Here is a 19,091-nt window from a genome sequence, read left to right on the forward strand (position 1 = left end):
CCCGCTGGCGAGGCGGCGCGCGCCATCGACCGTCAGCCCCCTTCGCGGCCGATCGCGTGCCTCGCCGCGCAGCCGAACAGAACCGTCCCCGTCCCCAGCCACCCAGCCACCCAGCCACTCCGCTCTGCTGCTCCCTGCTGCGCTCTGCACTCTGCCCTCCCGCCACCATGGCCTCCGCCCTTCTTCTGTCCCCTCTCAACAACGTCCTCGCCTTCCTCACACCCCCACCTCCTCCCGTACAGGACGCGGCCTACGACGGCTTCGAGCTCACGTGGCGCTTCTTCGTCTTTCGTCCCGCACGCACGTCTGCCGTCCCTCGCTCTCCTGCCGTCGCCTCGCTCACCTCCCCTCTTTCGTCCCTCAGTCTTCAAAAACGAGGCGTTGCTCCTCGCAGGCGTGCTCTTTTACGTCCTCTGCTTCTACCTTGGAAAGCGCCACAACGCAAACAGGGCAAACGCCTGGTCAGTTTCTCCCCGTCACGCCCTCTCTGCCCAATCAAGCACTCACCCCACCCCTTGGCTCCCTCCAGGATCGACGCTCACGCTCCTCTCTACGCCCAGCAGTTCTCCCGCCCCACAAACGCGGGCCTCACCGCCGATGGCTACTCTGACTTTTTCTCTTTCTCCACCGGCCGTCGCGCCGTCGCGGTCCTCCACACCGTCTTCACCCTCCGGCCCCGCCACGACATCTTCCAGCTGGCCTATCAGCTCGCCTACCGCAACGTCTATGACCTCCAGTACAACCCCGCCGACGACGTTCAGCTCGACTTCAAGCTCCACCCCGGCGTCAACGTCCCTGACTTTGTATGGGCGCTTGTCAACAAGAACGAGCTCAAGTCCATCAAGGACGCCCGCTGGGACTTGGTCAGCGCGTCTTTCCTTCCCTCCCGCGCGTCCGTATGCTCATCAGCGCGTGCACAGACGTTCACCAGGACCACCGACAACCCGGCCGTGCCCAACTCGCTGACCATCATGAGCGGTCCGCCCTTTCGTTCTAAATACGGACCCTGCTCTCGTGCTCACGTCGGAGGGTCTAGAATTCGCCGACGTCACCGATGGAGTCCTCAAAGTCGCCGGCCCCGTCATTGCCGCGCTGAACGACCCGCAAGTTCTTCCTTACTTCCGCTCGCTTTCCGTATGTTCCCCTCCTCCTCCTCCCCCCCTTTCATTTCGTTTCCCACACGAGGCACCCCTTGTGACCGGATCTTTTCCATCGAACTTTCAGATCACCGACCAGCCTCGCGAGCGCCCGGATATTGCGGAGACCTCGCGCGAAAAACACATCATCCTCACCCTCGCTTCACCGCCCGCGAGCGCCGCCGCGCGTACGCTCCCGCTCGTCACCGCCGTCTTTGCGTTGGTTGACGCCCTCGACCGCGTCACGCTACGCCCCGAGACCAAGGCGAAGCTTCGGAAGGTTCGCGAGGACTTTGCGCGCGCCCAGAAGGAGTCTGCAGAGAAGGAGCGCCGTGAGGAGGTGAGTCGTGCTTGCGTGCCTTGGCAACGACACGAACGCGGGCTGCATTCGATGGGGACTGCGCGGACGAGAGCAAGGGCCCATCTCTTATCCAATCTGCTGCCGTCTTCTCATCTCACTGGAATCTTCTTCTTGTTTCCCCGCATTTCTGTCACCCTTCCTTCATCTCCTTCAACTCATCTCCAACTCACATTTTCATTTCCCAGGCCCTGGACGCCAAGCAGGCGGCGAAGAAGAAGGCGGAAGAGGACCGGATCGCGAAACTAAGTGCGACCGAACAGCAGAAGGTGCGTGCGCGTCCCCCACAACACTGCCTCCCCTCCCCCTTTCCGTCCTCCTGTCAATCTGGCCCTATCGACCCCATCGAGCCCCCTGCCCTTTCCCCACACCCACCGTGCCATCCGATCTCCACGCGATGTGCGCCGCGCATCGAGGTCACGCTGGCGCACTGATGAAATGTCCCGACCGACCGACCGACTGACTGGTGTTCTCGTTCTTCTTTCGATATGTCCTTCTTCGTCCGTGCCTCGACGCCCTGCGGTCCCGCGTGCCTGTGTTCCGTCCGTCGCGCTGCCCCACCCGCATCGTCCTCGACCCCCGCATCGTCCTCGGACCTCCCGCCTCGCGCGGCCTGGGGCCACGCGCTGACAGATCTTGGAGCGCGATCGCAAGCGCAGCATGCGCAAGACGCAGTCCAAGGTCCAGGCGCGGAAATAAGCTGTCAGTGCTCTCGATCGCGCGCGCGCACGGTGGCCACGCGCATCTGCGTTGCGCGATCTCGAGCCCGAGGAAGCACCGGGGACCAAGCCGTGCTGCACGAGGGAGATCGTTAATTATGGGGGGAACGCGCGATATATTGGAGCATATATATCAGTATCGGCGGCGCGGTGCTGCCAGGATAAGAGCGGGTTTTTTTATTTGATTTTGCGGTGAAAAGGATTGCGGGGCCGCGGGGATGGAATTGTGGACGTCGGAGAGCTTCGGGGAGTCGAAATGGCGCGCACGTGTCCGGGCTATCGAGCTTGATCTATGTGTCGTGCTGTATCGTAGTTGATCTGTGGGGTGTTGTGCGCAGGGGGTTCTCGTTTTATAGCACTCGTGATGCGCGGGGATGCACGCACTCAATTAAAGGCGTGAGCTCGTACGAGAGAAGGAACCAGCGTACTCGAACCTTCGCGCGGACGGCGTGTGCGAGTCATTTCGATACATTGGGCCCGTCGCAGCTTGATATATATAACATCAGACTAGGATAAACACGTTGAGGTTATAGCAAGGCGTGTTGCCAAGCGCAAATCCGTGTGGGAAATCGGTGCTCCCCGTCTGTACTATACGAGTACAGGGAAAGGCGTCCAGCTGCGTCCACACCCCGGCCCTGCCATCGACGCAAACATTGTCGCCGCAGTCGCTGACTCGATGCCTCTGTCGGGCCATGGATTGATTAGTGATCACTTGGCATCGCGTCGTCGGAGCCTTGGTGGTCTAATCTCACATGACGTACAAGGCTCAAGCGGGTCAACGCTGGTTCAACTTGAAAAGTTTAAACATAGCGAAGGGCGAAATTCAAATAACTTACGAGAGACCTAACCCCGCATAGCACGAAGCACACCTGACCGTCGCCGAGCCTTGCCTCGGCGAGGCAGACGCACTGCGCGCCGATCAATTGAGCACTCCTCGAGACACCCTCGCCACCACTCAACATGAATCCTCCCCGATATCAGGAAATCATCTAGCTCGGCAAAAAAACAAGTGCCCAAACGTTCAAGAATTGCTTATCTCAAGTGCTCTTAACGTGTTCAAATTCTAGATATATAGAAAACCTTATCTGAGCTTACGATACCGCCTGATGCACGATGACGCGTATCCGACCGCGGAATGGAACACGACCTGCATCTCGGCGACAGCTATATAGGCGCGCTATCCCGTTTGCTGGGGCGCTTTGAAAGCCTCGAGGGATGACTCACGAGCAGCGCCCCTTCTTCGACGCTCGAGGCCGCCACGGCGCACCGCCGCGCTGGCCTCCTGGGGAAGGCCGTGCAGAGTGCGCTTGTGCGTCTGCAGATCCCGGAGGCGGAGGCAGATCGATGTGCAGCCTGCGACGACGACGATGGGCGCCGCCTCCGAGATTTCGCGATAAAGGCCGAGCGAGGCTCTGGCCTCGTGTGATCGCTCTTCTGGGTTTAACGTGCATCGGCCGTACTTTCCCCACACGCTGGTGGATCGCAGCAATCGATCTCGTGTGTGCAACGCTTTTCGTCACAGATAATTACTATCGTTGCACCGGAGTTGCAAACGGGATGGGAGGTTCAAAATCGAGCTCCTCGCAGCATTTTTTGACGGCACCTTTCAAAAAAATTCATAGTTGTTCATGTAAGTACTCCTCAAGTAGTGTAGTTTTTTTAAGAACAGAAATTGGGTGCAGCAGTGAGGAAGCAATGGATAATGGTTTTCAGGACAGTGTTCTCTAAAAGATGCTCAAGATCTCTCAGATCCTTGAGCTCAATTGCCAAAAGAAAAAATCTGGAAGATGAACAGGTACTACCGAAAACATATAGACAAATTTATTTGACTTTGAAGACTCCAATGCTCTTCACCAAATTGTTTTTGACGGGCAGTGTCCGATGGCAGGCAGAGTGACAGGGAGCCTCGGGCCGCGTGATGCTTGGTCATCTTTTTGAAACGCCGCTTCGCAAGTCGCCCCGCAACCTGAGTTCAAATTTGAATGTGACGATGTGACCCCGTCGTCGGAAAGATTTGCAACTCCCTAGATTTGCTCGTTTTCAGACACCCCTTCTCAATCATATCACAACAATTCTTTCAGTTCATTCAAAAATATGAAAAAATGACAGAACATATTCCAAGAAGCTTTCGCAGGTATGATAAAAATTTAGAGTGAAAGGAAGGTTAAATGAAGATGCTACAAAGGAATCGTTTTTTTTTTTGCAACTCCGGTGCACTGATAGTACCAGGATATCGCAGATCGAAATGAGTGGACGCGACCCAATGTGTCGTGTCGGTAGCTTTCCACCGTTCCATCCGCACGGTCCTGTGGCAAGTGTGTGAAGCCACGCTGTCAGCAGCTCTTGATAGATCGATGATGAGCGACGGATGGACGAGGCTGAAGGCCTGGCAGCCTAACGTCCCAACGTCCCAAGAGGCAACGATACGCACTTGACCAAATTATGAGATCGCACCGCCGCTTCACCCGCGTCGATGAGCCGTCGATGAGATCTAGATATATCCGCTCCCTCGCTCGGAGTCACTAGTAATTAAACTAAAGCCAGCTCGGAGGACGACGCCGATGCCATGTAGAGTAAGCGCAGGAATGAAAGGAAGTATACGGGCCAGCCTGGGAGGGTCGGGTCGGGTCAGGCGGTCAGGCGGTCGGGCGGTCGGGCGATCAGGCGGTCGGGCGGTCGGGCGGTCAGTCGTTCTCGTCCGATTCATTGGCCCCGGCAGCTTCGACCAATGGCGTGGGGGAGGCTGCGGCGTCGATGTTATCTCGCGCTCGCGTTTCCTTCTTCGCGTCCGCGTCCACGTCCATCTCCTGGGGCGATGCGGGCCCAATTTCCGAAGCGTTCCCACTCCCACTGGTCCCGGGCACAGGCGTATCGCTCCACTCGGCCGCACCCACGTCCGCAGCCTGCGTGCCCTCCATCTCCTTTGCCTTCTTCGCCTTGCCGCCCCAACGCAGCCCCCAGCTCTCGAAAAACTTCAGCAACCACGCCGGCCCCATCGGCTGGCTCTCCAACACCCCCTCCCCCTCCTCCTCCAACACGTCCTCCTCCTCCAGGCCCCGCTCCTCCTCTGCCTCCTCCTCCGTCCGCCCTAGCGCGTCCACCATCCGCGCCCGCCCGTCGAGCGTCCACTGCAGCCTGTCAAACCTCCCCCCCGCGCCGGACCTGACGCCCGACCCCGCTCCCCCCGCCGCATCTGCGCCCGACCCGGCACGCGCCACGACCCGGCGCCCAGTGCCGAACACGCGCTCGCGCAGCGCGAAGACCTGCGCGCGCTGCGGCGCGACGCTGTCCCAGAGCGCCTGCGGCCGGAAATGACCCGTCTCGTACGCGCGCGCGCGCGTGTCCTGCAGCATCGCGTCTGCGGCGAGCCGCGCCTCTGCGATGTCGGCTATGAGCTTCGTGCGCGCGTCGACGGCGGCGAGCAGGTGCTGGTGCACCTGGTAGTCCTCGCGCAGTTGCGCGGTTGTCTTGGAGAGCATGCGCGTAAGGACCTGGAACCGGGAGGGGCACGTGAGTGGGGACGAGGGGCAAATGAGCGGAAGAAAGTAGCACAGACATGTAATGTCGCGACGACGCCTTCGAGATGCCGTTCGCGCCGTCGCATGATGAGCAACTGTCCGCACAGATCGACGTCTATCTTCATCCTTTCCAGGGGCAGGATCCGGCCGGCCGCTACCCCCGACGCGTGGTCAAAGCTACGACGCCTAAGAACGCACGGCCACCCATGAGTACACAATGTTCTCACAGCCAAGTCGAACCGCACCTGACGAGCATAGGGCCCTCCTCCAAGTCCCGCCTCCGTATGCTCATGATTGACATGTCATCCTTGGCGGCTCCTTCGCCGACGACACCCCTCAGCGATATATTCTGTGGCTCGTCGGCGCCATCGACGCCCGCCCCGCTTCCTCTGCGCGATTGCGAGGCAGGGTCCGTGAGACCTCGCGCACTGACGGGGTCGGACCAGCTGGTGACCCTATTCTGGTACGACGGGCGCACAGGGCGCTTGAGGTTAAACTCGGACAGGCGGCGATCGTACTCGGAAAGGTGATGCGGGTACGGCTGGCTCTGCGGCAGCAGCGCAGGGTCGGGGAGCAGCGCCCTGCTGCTGAGGAAATAGTGTGTCTGCGCTGTTGCATGGCGAAGGGGTCAGAAAGGCTGATGGGGCATGCAGGACGAATGGGGAGACGTGGGAACGGTGCCAACTTACAGGCGGGCGAGACCTGGCCGCTGCTGAGGATCTCCTCGTCCTCGCCTGCTTCCCTGCAGGGGGCGGCGATGTGAGCCGTCAGACGAGAAAAGGGGACGCAGAGACCGCGCACCGTGAGACGATGACCTGCGGCAGGGAAGGCGAGCGATCGTGCAGACGCGCGGCGTCGAGGGCGTGCCCAGGCCTAGCGGTGCCGGCCCCAGACGCGCTCCCGCTGCCGATCCGGGCGGAAAAATCGACGCTCTGCTTCTTCGATCTGTTGAGGCTGTCAATGCCCGATCGGGAGTGAGTGGGCGGCCGCATCGAGGATGGCAGACAAGGGGGCGCTCACCCGCTCGTCCACGACTCGATCTTGCGCTGCACCCTCCGCCCGTTCCTCCACCGCTTCGCTTCCCCCTCGTCCTCTGTCGACTTGCCGTCCGTCCCCTCGTTCCTCACCTCGTCCTTGTCCCTCTCCCGCTCCCGCTCCCAACCCCGCTCCCCGTCGCTCCCGACCTTCTCCCGCCGCTTCTCCACCAACTGCACCAACCGACCCGTCCACAAATACCGCAAGCTCGCCGCGCCCTCCTTCCCGCCCGCCGCCACCACGAGCCGCACAAACGCACTCAGGTCCGACGTCGCCTCCGCCGTGTGCGCATGCGAGTTGGCGTGCCCGCCCCCCATAGCCCCCGCAGCCCCGCCGCCGTCGCCGCCACCGCCGCCTCCTCCTCCCCCGCTGCTCGCGCTGGTGCGCAGGTCCGTCGTGAGGTCGTCGAGCTTGTTCAGGAGCACGCGGTGCGGCTTGTACACCTCGGACTGCCGGTATTTGCCGTACGCGCGGTCGATCAAGCGCACGGCCTCGTACGTGAAGTAGGGCGGCGACGGCGGCGGAGGGAACGAGGAGAACAGCCGCGAGGTGTGCAGCGAGTACAGCACCTGGACGAACGCGTGCGGCTCGAGGAACGGGTCCTTCGGCACGATCTGCGTTTATTTTAAAAAGAGTGTTTCAGGGCGCGGCCGTGGTGCAGGAGAGACTGTGTTACCTGACCGAACCCGAGCACATACAGCTTGCTCCGCATGCTCGTGACCAGGCTCAGCAACGCAGAAACGATCATCGGATCCGCGACGCGCTCCGTCGGCTATAACAAGAGCACGAGGCCGTCCCCCAAGGCCATACCAGTGTCAGAATAATATAAAGAGCAGCCGCGAGCCCACCCACGCTTACCTCGACACCCAACCACGGCTCCCCGATCTCCGCGACCCAGCGCTGGATCCCGTCGACCGTCGCGTCGCACAACAAGCCGTTCCGCTCCTCGGGCGCGGGGTCGAACATTCCAAAGATGGCGAGCCCCGCTTGGAGGAGCATGACGAGCTCGAGCGTCGTGCGGCCGAACGATTCCGGGGCGCGCGCGCGATCTGGCACGTGGTACATGGTGAGGAAGCGATCCTTGGTCGTATCGCTGTGCCCCGTCGGCCGTGAGTCTGATTGCCAAGGGCGCGGGGGTAAGACTCACCTGGGTTCCTCGAGCGTGAGCGCGCTGCGTCCGGAGCAGCCCATGCGAAGGAGGTTGATGTTCGCGTAGAGATGCTCGCGGGCCTCGAGGAAGAACCCGCTCGGGATATGGACGATCGTAAAGTCTGACCGGAAGTTGGCGAGCGAGGTGACCATCAGTGTGCCATGCTCCGTCTTGGGGAGGTTCACATTGTGTACAAGGCCGAGGAAACATCGGGCGTAAGAGATACGTGCTCGAACGGGGAATGCGACGCGGCGCGTACCTCCTTTGGGCGCGCGCCTGCCTGGCGAAGATCGCGTATGGCACGGTCCCACTCGGCCTGAGCTTCTTGTGGCGAGAGGGCGGGGGCCGGAGCTAGCGCGGTGACCGTAATCTACAGTAACAAACAAGCATGAGACCAGAGGTGCAGAAAGGCAGAGCGCAAATACCACACTTTATGCAGAGGATCGCCCGTGTACACCGCGAGGGTGATGACCGAGCGCGCGCGTTCCGTGACCCTGCACCCGGCGCGGCACGCCGCGTCAACACCTCGTCTGCAGCACGCGAGCGGAGGACGGAACGCGACGGGCACTCACCACTTCTCGACCGCGTAGATCTGGTACCCCTCGAGCTCCAGCAGGTCCTGCACGACGTCGAACCTGCAGCGCCTGCCGAGCCAGTCCTTGCCCGCGTCGCGCGGGGGCGGCGGGGGCAGGGTAGGGGCTGGGGGGAGCGGGGTGTTGACGGAGGCGGAGCGCGCGCGCATGAGCTTCGTGGCGGCTGTGGGGCGCGGGCGGGGGGACTTGGGCGAGAGGGGGGAGGGGCCGACGGGGCTGTTGGAGGCGGAGGACGGGGCGGGGCGCGGGGGGCGAACGGTGGGCATGAGGAGCTTGCGGGCGGGGGACGCGAAGAAGGACGGGTTTGGGCTTGGGCTCGGGCTCGGGTTCGGGTTCGGGATGGAGAGCAGCGGGGTGGAGGGGACGGAGTAGCGTGCGAGGGCGCCGCTCGGGCCAGCGCCGGGGCCTGCGTTGGAGGCGGGGGAGGAGAGCAGGAAGGGCGTGCTCGGGGGCGAGAGGGCAGACATGGAGAGAAACGAGTTGGAGCGCGACTTGTTGCCCGGGTAGGCCATCTGCGAGGGGGCGGTGCGCTCGCTGCGGGGCTCGGTGCTGGTGCGTGCGCGCTGGCCCGAGCGTCGACGCGCGCAGTGAGGTCACAGGGCTCCCTCGCCGGCATCACGCGGCACCGTCCCATTTCGCACTCCGCGAACAGCACATCGTCGTTGCGGACATCACTCCCTTGTCGCTCCCTCGCACAGGGCCCCAGGCTTCTCTTGACCGGGTCTCTTCGTGCCTCGAGGGCCGAGTCGTCATCGAAGAGTGCCTATTCGCCTCGCTCCTCGCCCCAGGCCCAGCCCCGAACACGGCCCACGGCCGCTCGTCGTGCGGAGCCCGTGACCGCCATAAATGAACAGCTTCGTCGCTCCAAGACGCTGATGCCTCACGCGGCGGCATCGCCGTGACTACCACCCAGAGCTTCGTGAAATTCACATCGAACAGCGAGAGGATAACGAACACATGTGAACGGCGTGACGATCGGGCCGTTGCCGCATCTCGCTATCGAATGGCAATGAGTTCGACTTTGGGGGAAAGAGAGCCTGCGCCCTCCTTCCCAAGAGACTCGCACTTGAGCTCGTTCGACGGCGAGAGACGCAGGCATCGGCCGCTCGTGGGACGCGTGCCGTTCCTTTTTCTCATTCATCTTGCTTTACACGCCTTTCGATATTAAAAGTGGACGAGATGACGACCTCTGTTGTAACCTAGCAGACACCGGAGCCGTCACCAGGACGCTGTCCTTGCAGGCGGCGAACAACTCTAACGCCGCCCATAGCACACACAGTACAGCAACACGACCCTGCAAGACCGTGCCCTCCGCCTCCCTCTTTGCCTTCCACGATGACCAAGTCGCATAATCCCACGATAGTCCTCTATAGTACATACTTACAGTACACCACCATCGCGCCTCGGAGCGCAACATGTCACGCAAGCGTCATCGAACCACCCCCGCAGGCGCCAACGACCGTCCTGCCACAGCCTGCCACCCACTGACCAACCCAACGAAGGCCGGAAACGTGCATTGACACTCCGCGAGCTTCGATCCCACTGTCGCCGTCCACGCCTGCGACAGGCCTGCGAAGGTAAACCGCTGCCACCGCCGCCGACCGTCGGTACGATCCACGGCCCGAAGGGCAATGCACTCCTCTCGAAGCGAGCCTCGCCGTGCCCACGCCCCGTCACGCTCGGGCACGCATCGAGCACGGCCACCACGACCACAACCACGACGACGACCACGACGACGCCAACGCCAACGCCAACGCCAACGACGAGTGTCGGCGGTCGCCAACGACACAGCGCCGAGCCGACTCATTTCCCTCAGATCGAGACAACGAATCGGTCGGCCGCTCGCAGCTATTAGACGGTTGCTACAGCGCACCGGGGCGGCCGACGATCGGGACGTCGTGCACGCAGAGAGCCTCGATCGGCACACCCCTGCCTGTCGTCCGCGTCCGCGTCCGTCTGCGTCTGCGTCTGCGTCTGCGCCTGCCACACGAAAAAAAACACGGCCATCCGTCCGTCCGGCGTCGGATCGCCAGCGCCGCGACCGACGCGGGAGGTTTTCACGCACCGCAATTGGGCAAGTAACGCTGTGCGCGCGCTCGAGGACGAGGACAGTACAGCACGAGGATGCGCGATCCCGAGCGATCCGTCGACCCTCGAAGGTCCGCCGCGCGATCTCGATGGCATCACTCGCGCTTCTGCTTCCGTTCAGGGTGGTTCTACGGGTGGCGTCTGGCTCGAATAAATGTAAGCAGCACCGCGGTGCGGGCTCTCGCGCTCCCCGAGCGGCGGAGGGCCCAGCTCGGGCGTGCCGCTCGGCGCCGGGGCGTGAGGGTTGTTCCTCGGGAGAGCCGAGCTGGGTGAGCCCGTGGAAAGGGGCTCGAGTGGGCAGCAAGCAAGCGACCACAGGTGACCACGCTGCTCGGGAGGCCCATCGCGCAGCGTGCCCTAGCGTGCCACGGTGGGCCGGACCTGGCCCCGGCGTTGGGCCGCCGAGGAGATGAAGGGCCCACGCGGCGTCGATTCGCGCCGGGCTTGACGATCCGACGCTCGACGTCGGTGGAGCGCGCTTGGAACGCCCCTGTGCGACTCGATTTTCGTTGCGGGGGTTTTTTTATTGCGAATTCGGATTCGGGGTTGGGGGCCGACGGCGTCGGGCGCGGGCGCGTGCGTGTCAATCTCTGGACGACGATGCCGACGGTGACGACGGCGAGGGCGGCGTGGGCGACGTGAGCTAAGGTGACTTGACTGCACTTGACTTGGCGGGAGCGCCGCACGCGGCTGCATGTGGACGGGGCCGTGAGATGTCAGACTATTAGAACGGTGATCTGCGAGCATGCCAACGCTATGAGCATAATGTGATATTTTATTAGCGAAGAAGTGAGGGGTGCTGCTAGGCTACGAAGGGAGAGCGCGGCGGATCGGAGAACGTCGAACGTCGAGGCGAGCAGGGAAGTCGCAAAGGTGGAATTCTGTGTTGATTCCGCGGGGGCGATGGGGGATCCGTCGAGCGTGGGGTGGGTTTGGCGGGCTTGAGTGTGGAAGGAAGAGAAAGCTTGAGGAACGGGCGGATTGATGTAACGTCTTGGAGGGAGTGGCAGGACGAGTGCCTATTGGAGATATTAGGCTTCCGATGGGCATATTGCGTGACTGGAGGGACGGCAGTGCCGAGGATTAATGGGAATGAAGGAAAGATGCGGGCGCGATGGGGAGGACGGGCGCTTGAGGGCCGTGGGAGGTTCTGCTGGATTGGAGTGAAAGCAAAATGGAGAAGAGGCAGGTGAGATCCGGGATTGGAAGAGGCTAATGAGGAGGGAGATCAGGTGAGATCTTGGAGGGGTGGGGTGGGGAGGGGGGGGGGGCAAACAAGGCCAAATGCGATAAGATGAAAGGGGGCGAATCGGGTGCGGTGGGGAAGTATCACGGAGGAACGAGCGGTGAGCTCAGTCTGGCGTTAGGTCTGCCCGAGCAGAGGCGAGCAAGGTCGGTCTTGTGTTCGATGCACACACGCGGCGACGACGTGAGCTGGATGGCGCACCGCACGGCAGAGCGCTGGGAGTCGAGCGACGATGGAGGGCGGGGGGAGGAGACGAGGGGAGGGGGGAGCGAGTCGGTGCCGGAAAAGGAGAACGGCGATCGTGGGCGGAGCGCGTGGGGGAATCGGGGATCGAGGGGCGATGGAGCGGATGAGCTGGACGGAGGTGTGGACACGGCGTCGCGCGCAGTGGACACCGGACGACGTTGGGCAGATGGGGATCGCGGGGAGAGCGAGCGCGGGCAGCGGGGCGCAAGAGGGCGCGAGGCCTGCTCTCGGTCGCGGGGCCGGGGGCAGGAGGGCAGCGGACGATCACCGAGCACCAGCGTCGCCCGATCGGACACTCGCTCGATGCTGGGCCTCTCCCTCCCCCCTCCCAGTACTACTCCCCCTCCCAGTACTACTCCCCCTCCCAGTACTACTCCCCCTCCCAGCACTACTACTCCCCCTCCTCCTCCTCCTCCTCTCCCTCCCCTCCCTCTCCGAACACCCTCGCCCTCGCCACCGCCCCCGCCCATGCACACCAGGCTCGTCCCCCTCCTCCGCTGTCCCGCCTCCTCCCCGCCCCACGTCCTCACCGCACCCGTCACCCTCCTCTGCGGCCACACCGTCTGTGCCCACCACCTCCCCGGCCACAACGCCATCCTCCACCCTGCCTCTTCCCCGAATCACATGCCTGGCTCCCTCCCTCACTCCTCCGACCCCACCTCCTCGCCCGCTCCCCCAAACTCGCTGTGCCCTGTCCCTACTTGCACCGCCCTCCAGGCAGCCCATCTCCCCCCGACCATCCACCCCGCCTCAAACGTCGTCTTCTACCCTGCCACCGCACCCTCGTCCACAGATCCCCTCGCAGATGCCTTTGCCCGCGTCTCACATGCAAAGACAGACGTGACCGTCAGCAAGCTCTTGCTCCTCGTCCTCAACGCTCTCCGCCAACGCCATTGGCCGATCGAGTCCGCGTCAGCGCACACCGCTGACTCTGACGAGCACACCGACGACGATGCCGACGACGACATGGTTCCACCCCCCGCCCTCCCTTTCGCCGGCCCACATCCTTCACCAGGCCCGTCTCGATCGACGCCTTCCCTCCGCGCCCCCGGCCTCCGCTCACACACTCCCACCCTAATCCCCTCCTCTTCGCTCAGTCCCCCCGCGCTCTCACCCGGGACACATCCTACAGCACCCCCCGCCAACGAGCCCTCCGTTAGTCCCAACGCTCGCCCCCGCAAGCGCCGCCGCCGGCAGATCCCACACTTGCCGGGGCCTAACGCCGGCGCGGGCCCCAGCACCGTAGGTCGTCCATTAGACTTGCGCTCGCGCGACCACAACCACAACCACGACGACGACGACCCCACGCGCTTTGAAAAGGAGCTGCTCGCAGAGCTCACATGCGAGATCTGCTTCACGCTGCTCTACCAGCCCGTCACCACGCCTTGCCAACATGTGCGTGCCCTCCCTCTCCGCCGCGCTTCCCTTATGCTCACCCCCCCTTCCCCGTTTCTCCTTTCCCCGCCCTCATTAAACACGCGCCTACGCACATAATACATACACCCACACTCCGCCTGTCACCGCCACTAACCTTGTCGTTATCGCGTCCGTGACGTCCATGACACATCAGACATTCTGCGCGAAATGTCTACAGCGCTCATTGGACCACAATAATCAGTGCCCCCTCTGCAGACAGGACCTCACCGGTTTCGCCTACTTCCAGGACCACCCTTATAATCAGACAATATATTCTATCAGTTGCGTGCCCCGTCTCTCGGACCCTTTCAGTCGCTTCGCGCAGCTCGACTGACGTTTCTTCCCCCCTGTAATTTGTATTCCTCTCATATCAATCTTGTTTTGCCGGTCGTTCGCGCTTGGCTCTGACGTTTCATGCCGGTGGGTTCGCCACGGGCAGTTTTGAAGGAATTCCCAGAGACGTACACGGAACGCGGGAGGTTGGTCGAGGAGGAGGAACGCGACGCGCGCCTCGATACGCCCATTTTCATCGGGCAGCTCTCCTTCCCCGGCATGCCTACCGTGCTGCACTTCTTCGAACCTCGGCAAGTGTCCCCTCCCCTCTGCCCTTGTTCCTCTAGAAGCATCCATCATGTGCTAGGATCGTCGTGCTCGTGCTGACTTTTCCACGCTAGCTACCGTCTGATGCTTCGTCGATGCCTCGAGTCGCCGACGCCGCGCTTCGGGATGATCATGCCTCCCCGTGCCGGGGTAGGAAGCGCAGGCGCGGCCGGGAACGACTTTGGCACCATGCTCGAGATCAGGAGCGTCAGGATGCTCCCGGACGGGCGAAGCGTGATCGAGACCTGGGGTTCGCACCGGTTCAGGGTCATGGAGCGCGGCACGCTCGACGGGTACATGGTCGGCAGGATCGAGCGGTAGGTAGATCTCATTCGAGTCGTGAGCTCGAGCCGGGCCGTGCGCGAGGTCGCCCGGCTCGGTCGTGTCCGGCGGTTTTGACATAACTGACGGTTCGCGCGCGGGGTCGAACAGGATAGACGACTTTCCGGAGGAGCTCGAGGACACGGACGAGAGCTTGACCGCGGCGCTGCATCCCTCTCAACCGATGCCCTCGATCGTCGCCTCGCCCGTCAGCACCTCAGCGCCCCAAGCCACGTCCTCGCGCGCATCTTCCCCCTTTCCGTCGACCTCTGCGCCCGCACTCGCCGCCGCCGCCGCCGCCTCCACCGCCGCGAGCCGCGTGCCGTTACCCGCGCGCCCGCGGCCGCCGCCGCTCGTGCCGAGCAACGAAACGCTGATGATGTTCTGCCGGAGCTTCGTCGAGCAGCTCCAGCGCGGCGCGGCGCCGTGGGTCGTGCAGCGGCTGAACCACACGTACGGGCCGATGCCGGCGGACCCGCGCAGCTTCTGCTTCTGGATGGCGCTGGTGAGTGCGGCCCCGCGTTCTCCCCCCTGCGCTCTGTGTCGCCCGCGCTCGGGACGCACCGATGCATCGCACCCGCTCAGCTCGGGAGTGTTGTTTCTTTCGCTGATTGTCTTTGCTCGCCGTGTCGGGGGCTGTTTTTTTTTCGGGTCGCGGTCGGCAGGTGCTCCCGATCAACGAGGTCGAGAAGTCGAAACTGCTGCCGATCAAGTCGCCGCGCCTGCGCCTGCGCCTGGTCGTGTACTGGATCGAGCAGCTCAAGAGCAACTGGTGCGCGGCCGCCCTTGTGCTTCCCCTCTTTACGCGGTGGCTGACGGCGTGTTTCGCTGCGCTGCGCTGCGTGCGTGTGGGCGTCTTGACACACAGGTGGTTCACGAGCGGGTGCGTCATCTCTTGAGCGGCGCGAGGCGCTGGAGGGCGGAGGGCGACGGCGGAGGGCGGCGGAGGGCGATGTGGGCCGCTTTGGGTGGGCGTTGCAGGATGTGCCGGCGGAATTTTAGACGCGTGAGCGAGATCCGCGCGGAAGGGGGCTTGGGGGGGAGCGGTGGTAATATCTATCTATTTTTGCTCGTCTAGTATGTGATCCGCCGCACGTCTGTAAGCTACTTACCTGCATCTGCCCAGAAGTATTAGACGCTTCTCGTTTTGTCTTCTCTCCGCCTCTATCTCCTTCTCCTTCCCCTTCTCCTCTGTCGTATCCTCCGTCTGCCCTTCGCTTCCCCGTTTCCCTCTCGTCGTGTAGTTTTGTATATCAGTGGCAGAAGCGGCGGCGGCAGTAGCGGGCGGGCGGCCTACGCATCTCTATCTATGTTACGTGCCTGATCTTTTCGTCCCACCTAATAATCACGCCCGTATTCAATGCTCAATATCCAATCGGCGCCCTGCCCTCGCGACACGCACACCCTCGTAGTCGCAGTATGTCAGTCACCACGTCCACGTCCACGTCCGCGCTTCCATACCACGTCCAGCCATGCGCCCCATCTACATGTACAGCACATGTACGCAATCTTACATAGCAAGTTGGAGCAGCCGGCCCGTTCTCGTTCTCTAGCTAGTGTGACAGCGGGTCTGCACGTCTGCCGCAGCCTGTGCCATGTAAGTAAGTCACTGCACCAAGCACTAAGCATTTACAGCACAGCACAGCACAGCACAGCACAGTACGTGTTCGATCACTGCACGAGCAGTGACTTACCGCGTGCGGCCGCTGGGCCTCGCGGGGGCCAAGCTGGGCCAAGCCGAGCCGAGCCGAACCGTTCCTGGCAGCACTTACCAGCCAAGCTCACTTTTCTCGGTCCGTTGACTCTGTTCGCGTCACGACTCGCGCAAGGATATCTTGGCTTACAGTATCTTGACTTGCCGCTTCATTAATTCATTGGCAAGCGGGACGTGCGTGCCAGGGGCCGGTTTGGGGTCCTGCATGAGGATCTGCGCGCGTGTTCGTGTCCGTGTCGTTGTGAGTGGTCGTCGATCGGGGTTCTTTGCCTCGGTGGCTGTTTTTTTTTCTTTCTTTTTTTCACTCTGTGGAGCGGTGTGGGTCGTTGGACGGGGGGGCTCTGACGACGCGCGGGCGCGTGGCAGCGCCACGGCGATCGCGCCACTTTCGAGTCTTGAGTCTCGCTTCACTACACTTCACGCCGGGGCGCGCAGCGACGCGACGCGTGAGCCTCACATCGCGCGAAATGCCCACGATTGAGGGGGGGGAAGGGGCAAGAGCAAAAAGAGATACATTTTGTTTCATTGCGGACACGGTCGACACGTTCGACGATCGACGACGACGACGGGGGGAAAGCACTGGTACACTTGCGATGATTTCTAAATAAGAAAGGGAGGGGGGGGGGTGGAATGAAAGGGAGTAGGTGGGGGGATGAGAGGCCAATATCGGCGGTGTCAGGGGGCATTTCGTACGCTCCGGGGTACGGCTACAGCGGCGCCAAGCGGCGACGACGACTACAACTACTTATGACGACGACGGGCGGGAGACCTGTCTGCTGCCTTACAAAACTTCGCGCTTGCATCGTCCGTTTGCGCGCATCGCGGGGCCGGATCAGAGGAAGGCGAGGTTCGTGACGGGCCACGAGCTGCGAGAGAAGAGCAAAAAAACAAAGGAGATATGCCGTCGGATGTTTTTTGATGATGAAAAAGAAACAGCAAACGCAGAGACGGTGAGAAAAAGAAGCGGCGCGAGGCGCGAGAGGGGTCAAGCGGTCAGTTCACGGGCGAGAGCGGAGCAGAACGGGGCGCGGCACTGACTATCCCTCGGTCGCCCGCTTGAAGCCGTATTTGCCGATGAACGGCTCGAGCTCTTTCGGGCCCCGCGAGCCATACGGGTACGGGACGGGCTTGGGGCGGGGGCCGCTCTGGCCATCGATCCAGTGCAAGATGGGCGTGAAAATCTGTGTACGGGGACGCAGGACGCGTGTTAGGAGAAATTTGGAAAAATCGAAACAATTAGCAGGGATGCGCGGACCTTCCACGCGACGTCGAGCTCGTCGTCGCGCACAAAGTTGGAGTGGTCGCCCTTGAGCGCGTCGAGAATGAGCGCCTCGTACGCCTCGGGGATCTTCGACTCGGAGAAGCGGCGCTTGTAGGTGAGGTCCATCTCCGTCGGCAGCGCGCGCGTGTACAGCCCGGGCGTCTTCGTGTTGAGCTTCAGGTAGACGGCCTCGGACGGCTGGATGCGCAGCACGAGCTCGTTGCGCGAGATGTCCTTGAAGATACCTTGGGTGACGTCCTTGAACTGGATGCGCACCTCGACCTTGGCCTCGTTCAAGGCTGAGGCGGCAGCGCGTGCGACGGTTAAGAGGATGAGAAAATCCAGATCGATAAGCTGGGAACGCACCCTTGCCGGCCTTGAGAATAAAAGGCACACCCTCCCACCTGGGGTTGTTAATCCAGAGAGTTGTCGCGGCGTATGTGGGACAGACGGAGTTGTGTGGGACCGTGTCGTCATCGAGATAGCCGGGTTTGCCGTTCGCGGCGACGTACTGACCGAGCAGCGTGTCGCTACGCTCGATAGGCGGAATGGCGCGGAGGACTTTCACCTGGCAGAGATGAACATCGCCGCGCGGAGGGATAAGGTGCATTGTACCTTTTCATCCCGGATATCCTCGGCCGCGAAGGAGACTGGTCGCTCCATCGTCAGGATGCTCAGCACCTGGAGAAGATCTGACAGCACAGGTTAGATGCCGCGAGTGCGATGGGGTGACGGCGACGCACGGTTTTGTAGGATATCACGAATGATGCCGAACTCGTCAAAGTATCCACCCCGACCCTCCGTGCCAAACGGCTCCTTGAAGGTGATCTGGACGTTGCTGATCGAGTTCTTGTCCCAGGCAGCATTCAAGGCGATGTTGGCGAAGCGGAGGACGAGGATGTTCTTGACCATCTCCTTTCCGAGATAGTGGTCGATTCGGAAGGTCTCGTCCTCGGTCCAGTGCTGCTTGAGCGCGGTGAGAAGCTCGCGGGAGGACTGGAGGTCCTTGCCGAAGGGCTTCTCTACGATGATGCGATTGACTCCATGCTGGCTGTAGCAGCTGGCCTTGAGGTTAGCAGCGACAGGGATGAAGACGGAGGGGGGGAGAGCGAGATAGAAGACGCGATTGCGGTCCTTGGACTGATAAGAAGACTCGATCTGCTGGAGGTGTTTCTCGAGGTTTTGGAAGGAAGGGGCGTCCTCGTAACCGCCCGAGACGTAGCTGCTGAGCTTCTTGAACTCGCCGATCTTTGCGGAGATGGTCTCGTCGTTGTTGGGGTTCTTGATGTAGGAGGTAGAGCGTTTGTGGAACTCGGCCTCGTCCATCTTTGTGCGCGCATAGCCGACGATGTGCACGTCGCGCGGGAGGAAGCCATCGCGATAGAGACCGAAGAGAGCGGGGAATGTCTGGAGGGGCGCATCGGTATGCGTTGGGCGAGAGCAGCGAGCCGGGCGCTTACCTTCTTCTTTGCGAGATCGCCAGAGGCGCCGAGCACTGCGAGCGGGTTAGTTCCAGGACCGCACGCGGGGATCGAACGGGGCGTCACCGATGATGAGGGTGTCGTCCTTGAGTTCCTGGCTGTGGCTTTCCATCGAGGGGATCGTTCCAGAGGCTGAGGAGGACATGGTGAGTGTGGAAGGTGTGGTAGGGGTGACGACGCTGGGAACGGACGAGAAAGGAAAGGCTCGG

The 19,091-nt window shown here is 62.2% G+C and overlaps 7 protein-coding genes across 7 annotated transcripts; 4 read left to right on the forward strand and 3 right to left on the reverse strand.

Moving 5' to 3' along the window:
- Window positions 1-167: 167 nt before the first annotated feature.
- HETIRDRAFT_444003 (uncharacterized protein) lies at window positions 168-2,599 on the forward strand (the record flags this gene model as incomplete). Its single annotated transcript, XM_009545365.1, has 8 exons — window positions 168-291; window positions 365-461; window positions 530-863; window positions 921-978; window positions 1,037-1,134; window positions 1,225-1,476; window positions 1,683-1,763; window positions 2,128-2,599. The coding sequence occupies 8 exons, from the start codon at window positions 168-170 to the stop codon at window positions 2,191-2,193; spliced, it is 1,110 nt and encodes a 369-aa protein (XP_009543660.1). The 3' UTR covers window positions 2,194-2,599.
- Window positions 2,600-3,326: 727 nt separating this feature from the next.
- On the forward strand, window positions 3,327-3,639 carry HETIRDRAFT_449540 (uncharacterized protein; the record flags this gene model as incomplete). The annotated part of the gene is made up of 2 exons (XM_009545366.1): window positions 3,327-3,397; window positions 3,444-3,639. 2 exons carry the CDS (start codon window positions 3,327-3,329, stop codon window positions 3,637-3,639), a joined length of 267 nt encoding a protein of 88 aa, XP_009543661.1.
- Window positions 3,640-4,897: 1,258 nt separating this feature from the next.
- Window positions 4,898-9,021, reverse strand: HETIRDRAFT_425498 (uncharacterized protein; the record flags this gene model as incomplete). Its single annotated transcript, XM_009545367.1, has 12 exons — window positions 4,898-5,704; window positions 5,770-5,917; window positions 5,977-6,340; window positions 6,421-6,473; window positions 6,533-6,676; window positions 6,752-7,380; window positions 7,443-7,538; window positions 7,625-7,859; window positions 7,914-8,086; window positions 8,176-8,286; window positions 8,347-8,446; window positions 8,492-9,021. The coding sequence occupies 12 exons, from the start codon at window positions 9,019-9,021 to the stop codon at window positions 4,898-4,900; spliced, it is 3,390 nt and encodes a 1,129-aa protein (XP_009543662.1).
- Window positions 9,022-9,924: 903 nt separating this feature from the next.
- Window positions 9,925-10,591, forward strand: HETIRDRAFT_449542 (uncharacterized protein; the record flags this gene model as incomplete). Its single annotated transcript, XM_009545368.1, has 3 exons — window positions 9,925-10,020; window positions 10,077-10,116; window positions 10,158-10,591. 3 exons carry the CDS (start codon window positions 9,925-9,927, stop codon window positions 10,589-10,591), a joined length of 570 nt encoding a protein of 189 aa, XP_009543663.1.
- A 123-nt stretch (window positions 10,592-10,714) lies between these two features.
- HETIRDRAFT_449543 (uncharacterized protein) lies at window positions 10,715-11,361 on the reverse strand (the record flags this gene model as incomplete). Its single annotated transcript, XM_009545369.1, has 3 exons — window positions 10,715-10,954; window positions 11,020-11,287; window positions 11,351-11,361. 3 exons carry the CDS (start codon window positions 11,359-11,361, stop codon window positions 10,715-10,717), a joined length of 519 nt encoding a protein of 172 aa, XP_009543664.1.
- Window positions 11,362-13,055: 1,694 nt separating this feature from the next.
- On the forward strand, window positions 13,056-15,237 carry HETIRDRAFT_102579 (serine protease; the record flags this gene model as incomplete). The annotated part of the gene is made up of 5 exons (XM_009545370.1): window positions 13,056-13,484; window positions 13,953-14,095; window positions 14,180-14,422; window positions 14,538-14,931; window positions 15,092-15,237. Coding segments are annotated over 5 exons (1,355 nt in total), but the record flags the coding sequence as incomplete, so codon positions are not given.
- Window positions 15,238-16,972: 1,735 nt separating this feature from the next.
- On the reverse strand, window positions 16,973-19,027 carry HETIRDRAFT_449546 (uncharacterized protein; the record flags this gene model as incomplete). Its single annotated transcript, XM_009545371.1, has 8 exons — window positions 16,973-17,006; window positions 17,179-17,321; window positions 17,396-17,700; window positions 17,768-17,969; window positions 18,017-18,093; window positions 18,145-18,808; window positions 18,862-18,896; window positions 18,949-19,027. 8 exons carry the CDS (start codon window positions 19,025-19,027, stop codon window positions 16,973-16,975), a joined length of 1,539 nt encoding a protein of 512 aa, XP_009543666.1.
- Window positions 19,028-19,091: the final 64 nt, after the last annotated feature.

This window comes from Heterobasidion irregulare (genome assembly GCF_000320585.1).
Source record: "Heterobasidion irregulare TC 32-1 unplaced genomic scaffold scaffold_03, whole genome shotgun sequence".
In the NCBI taxonomy this organism is placed as follows: Eukaryota; Fungi; Basidiomycota; class Agaricomycetes; order Russulales; family Bondarzewiaceae; genus Heterobasidion; species Heterobasidion irregulare.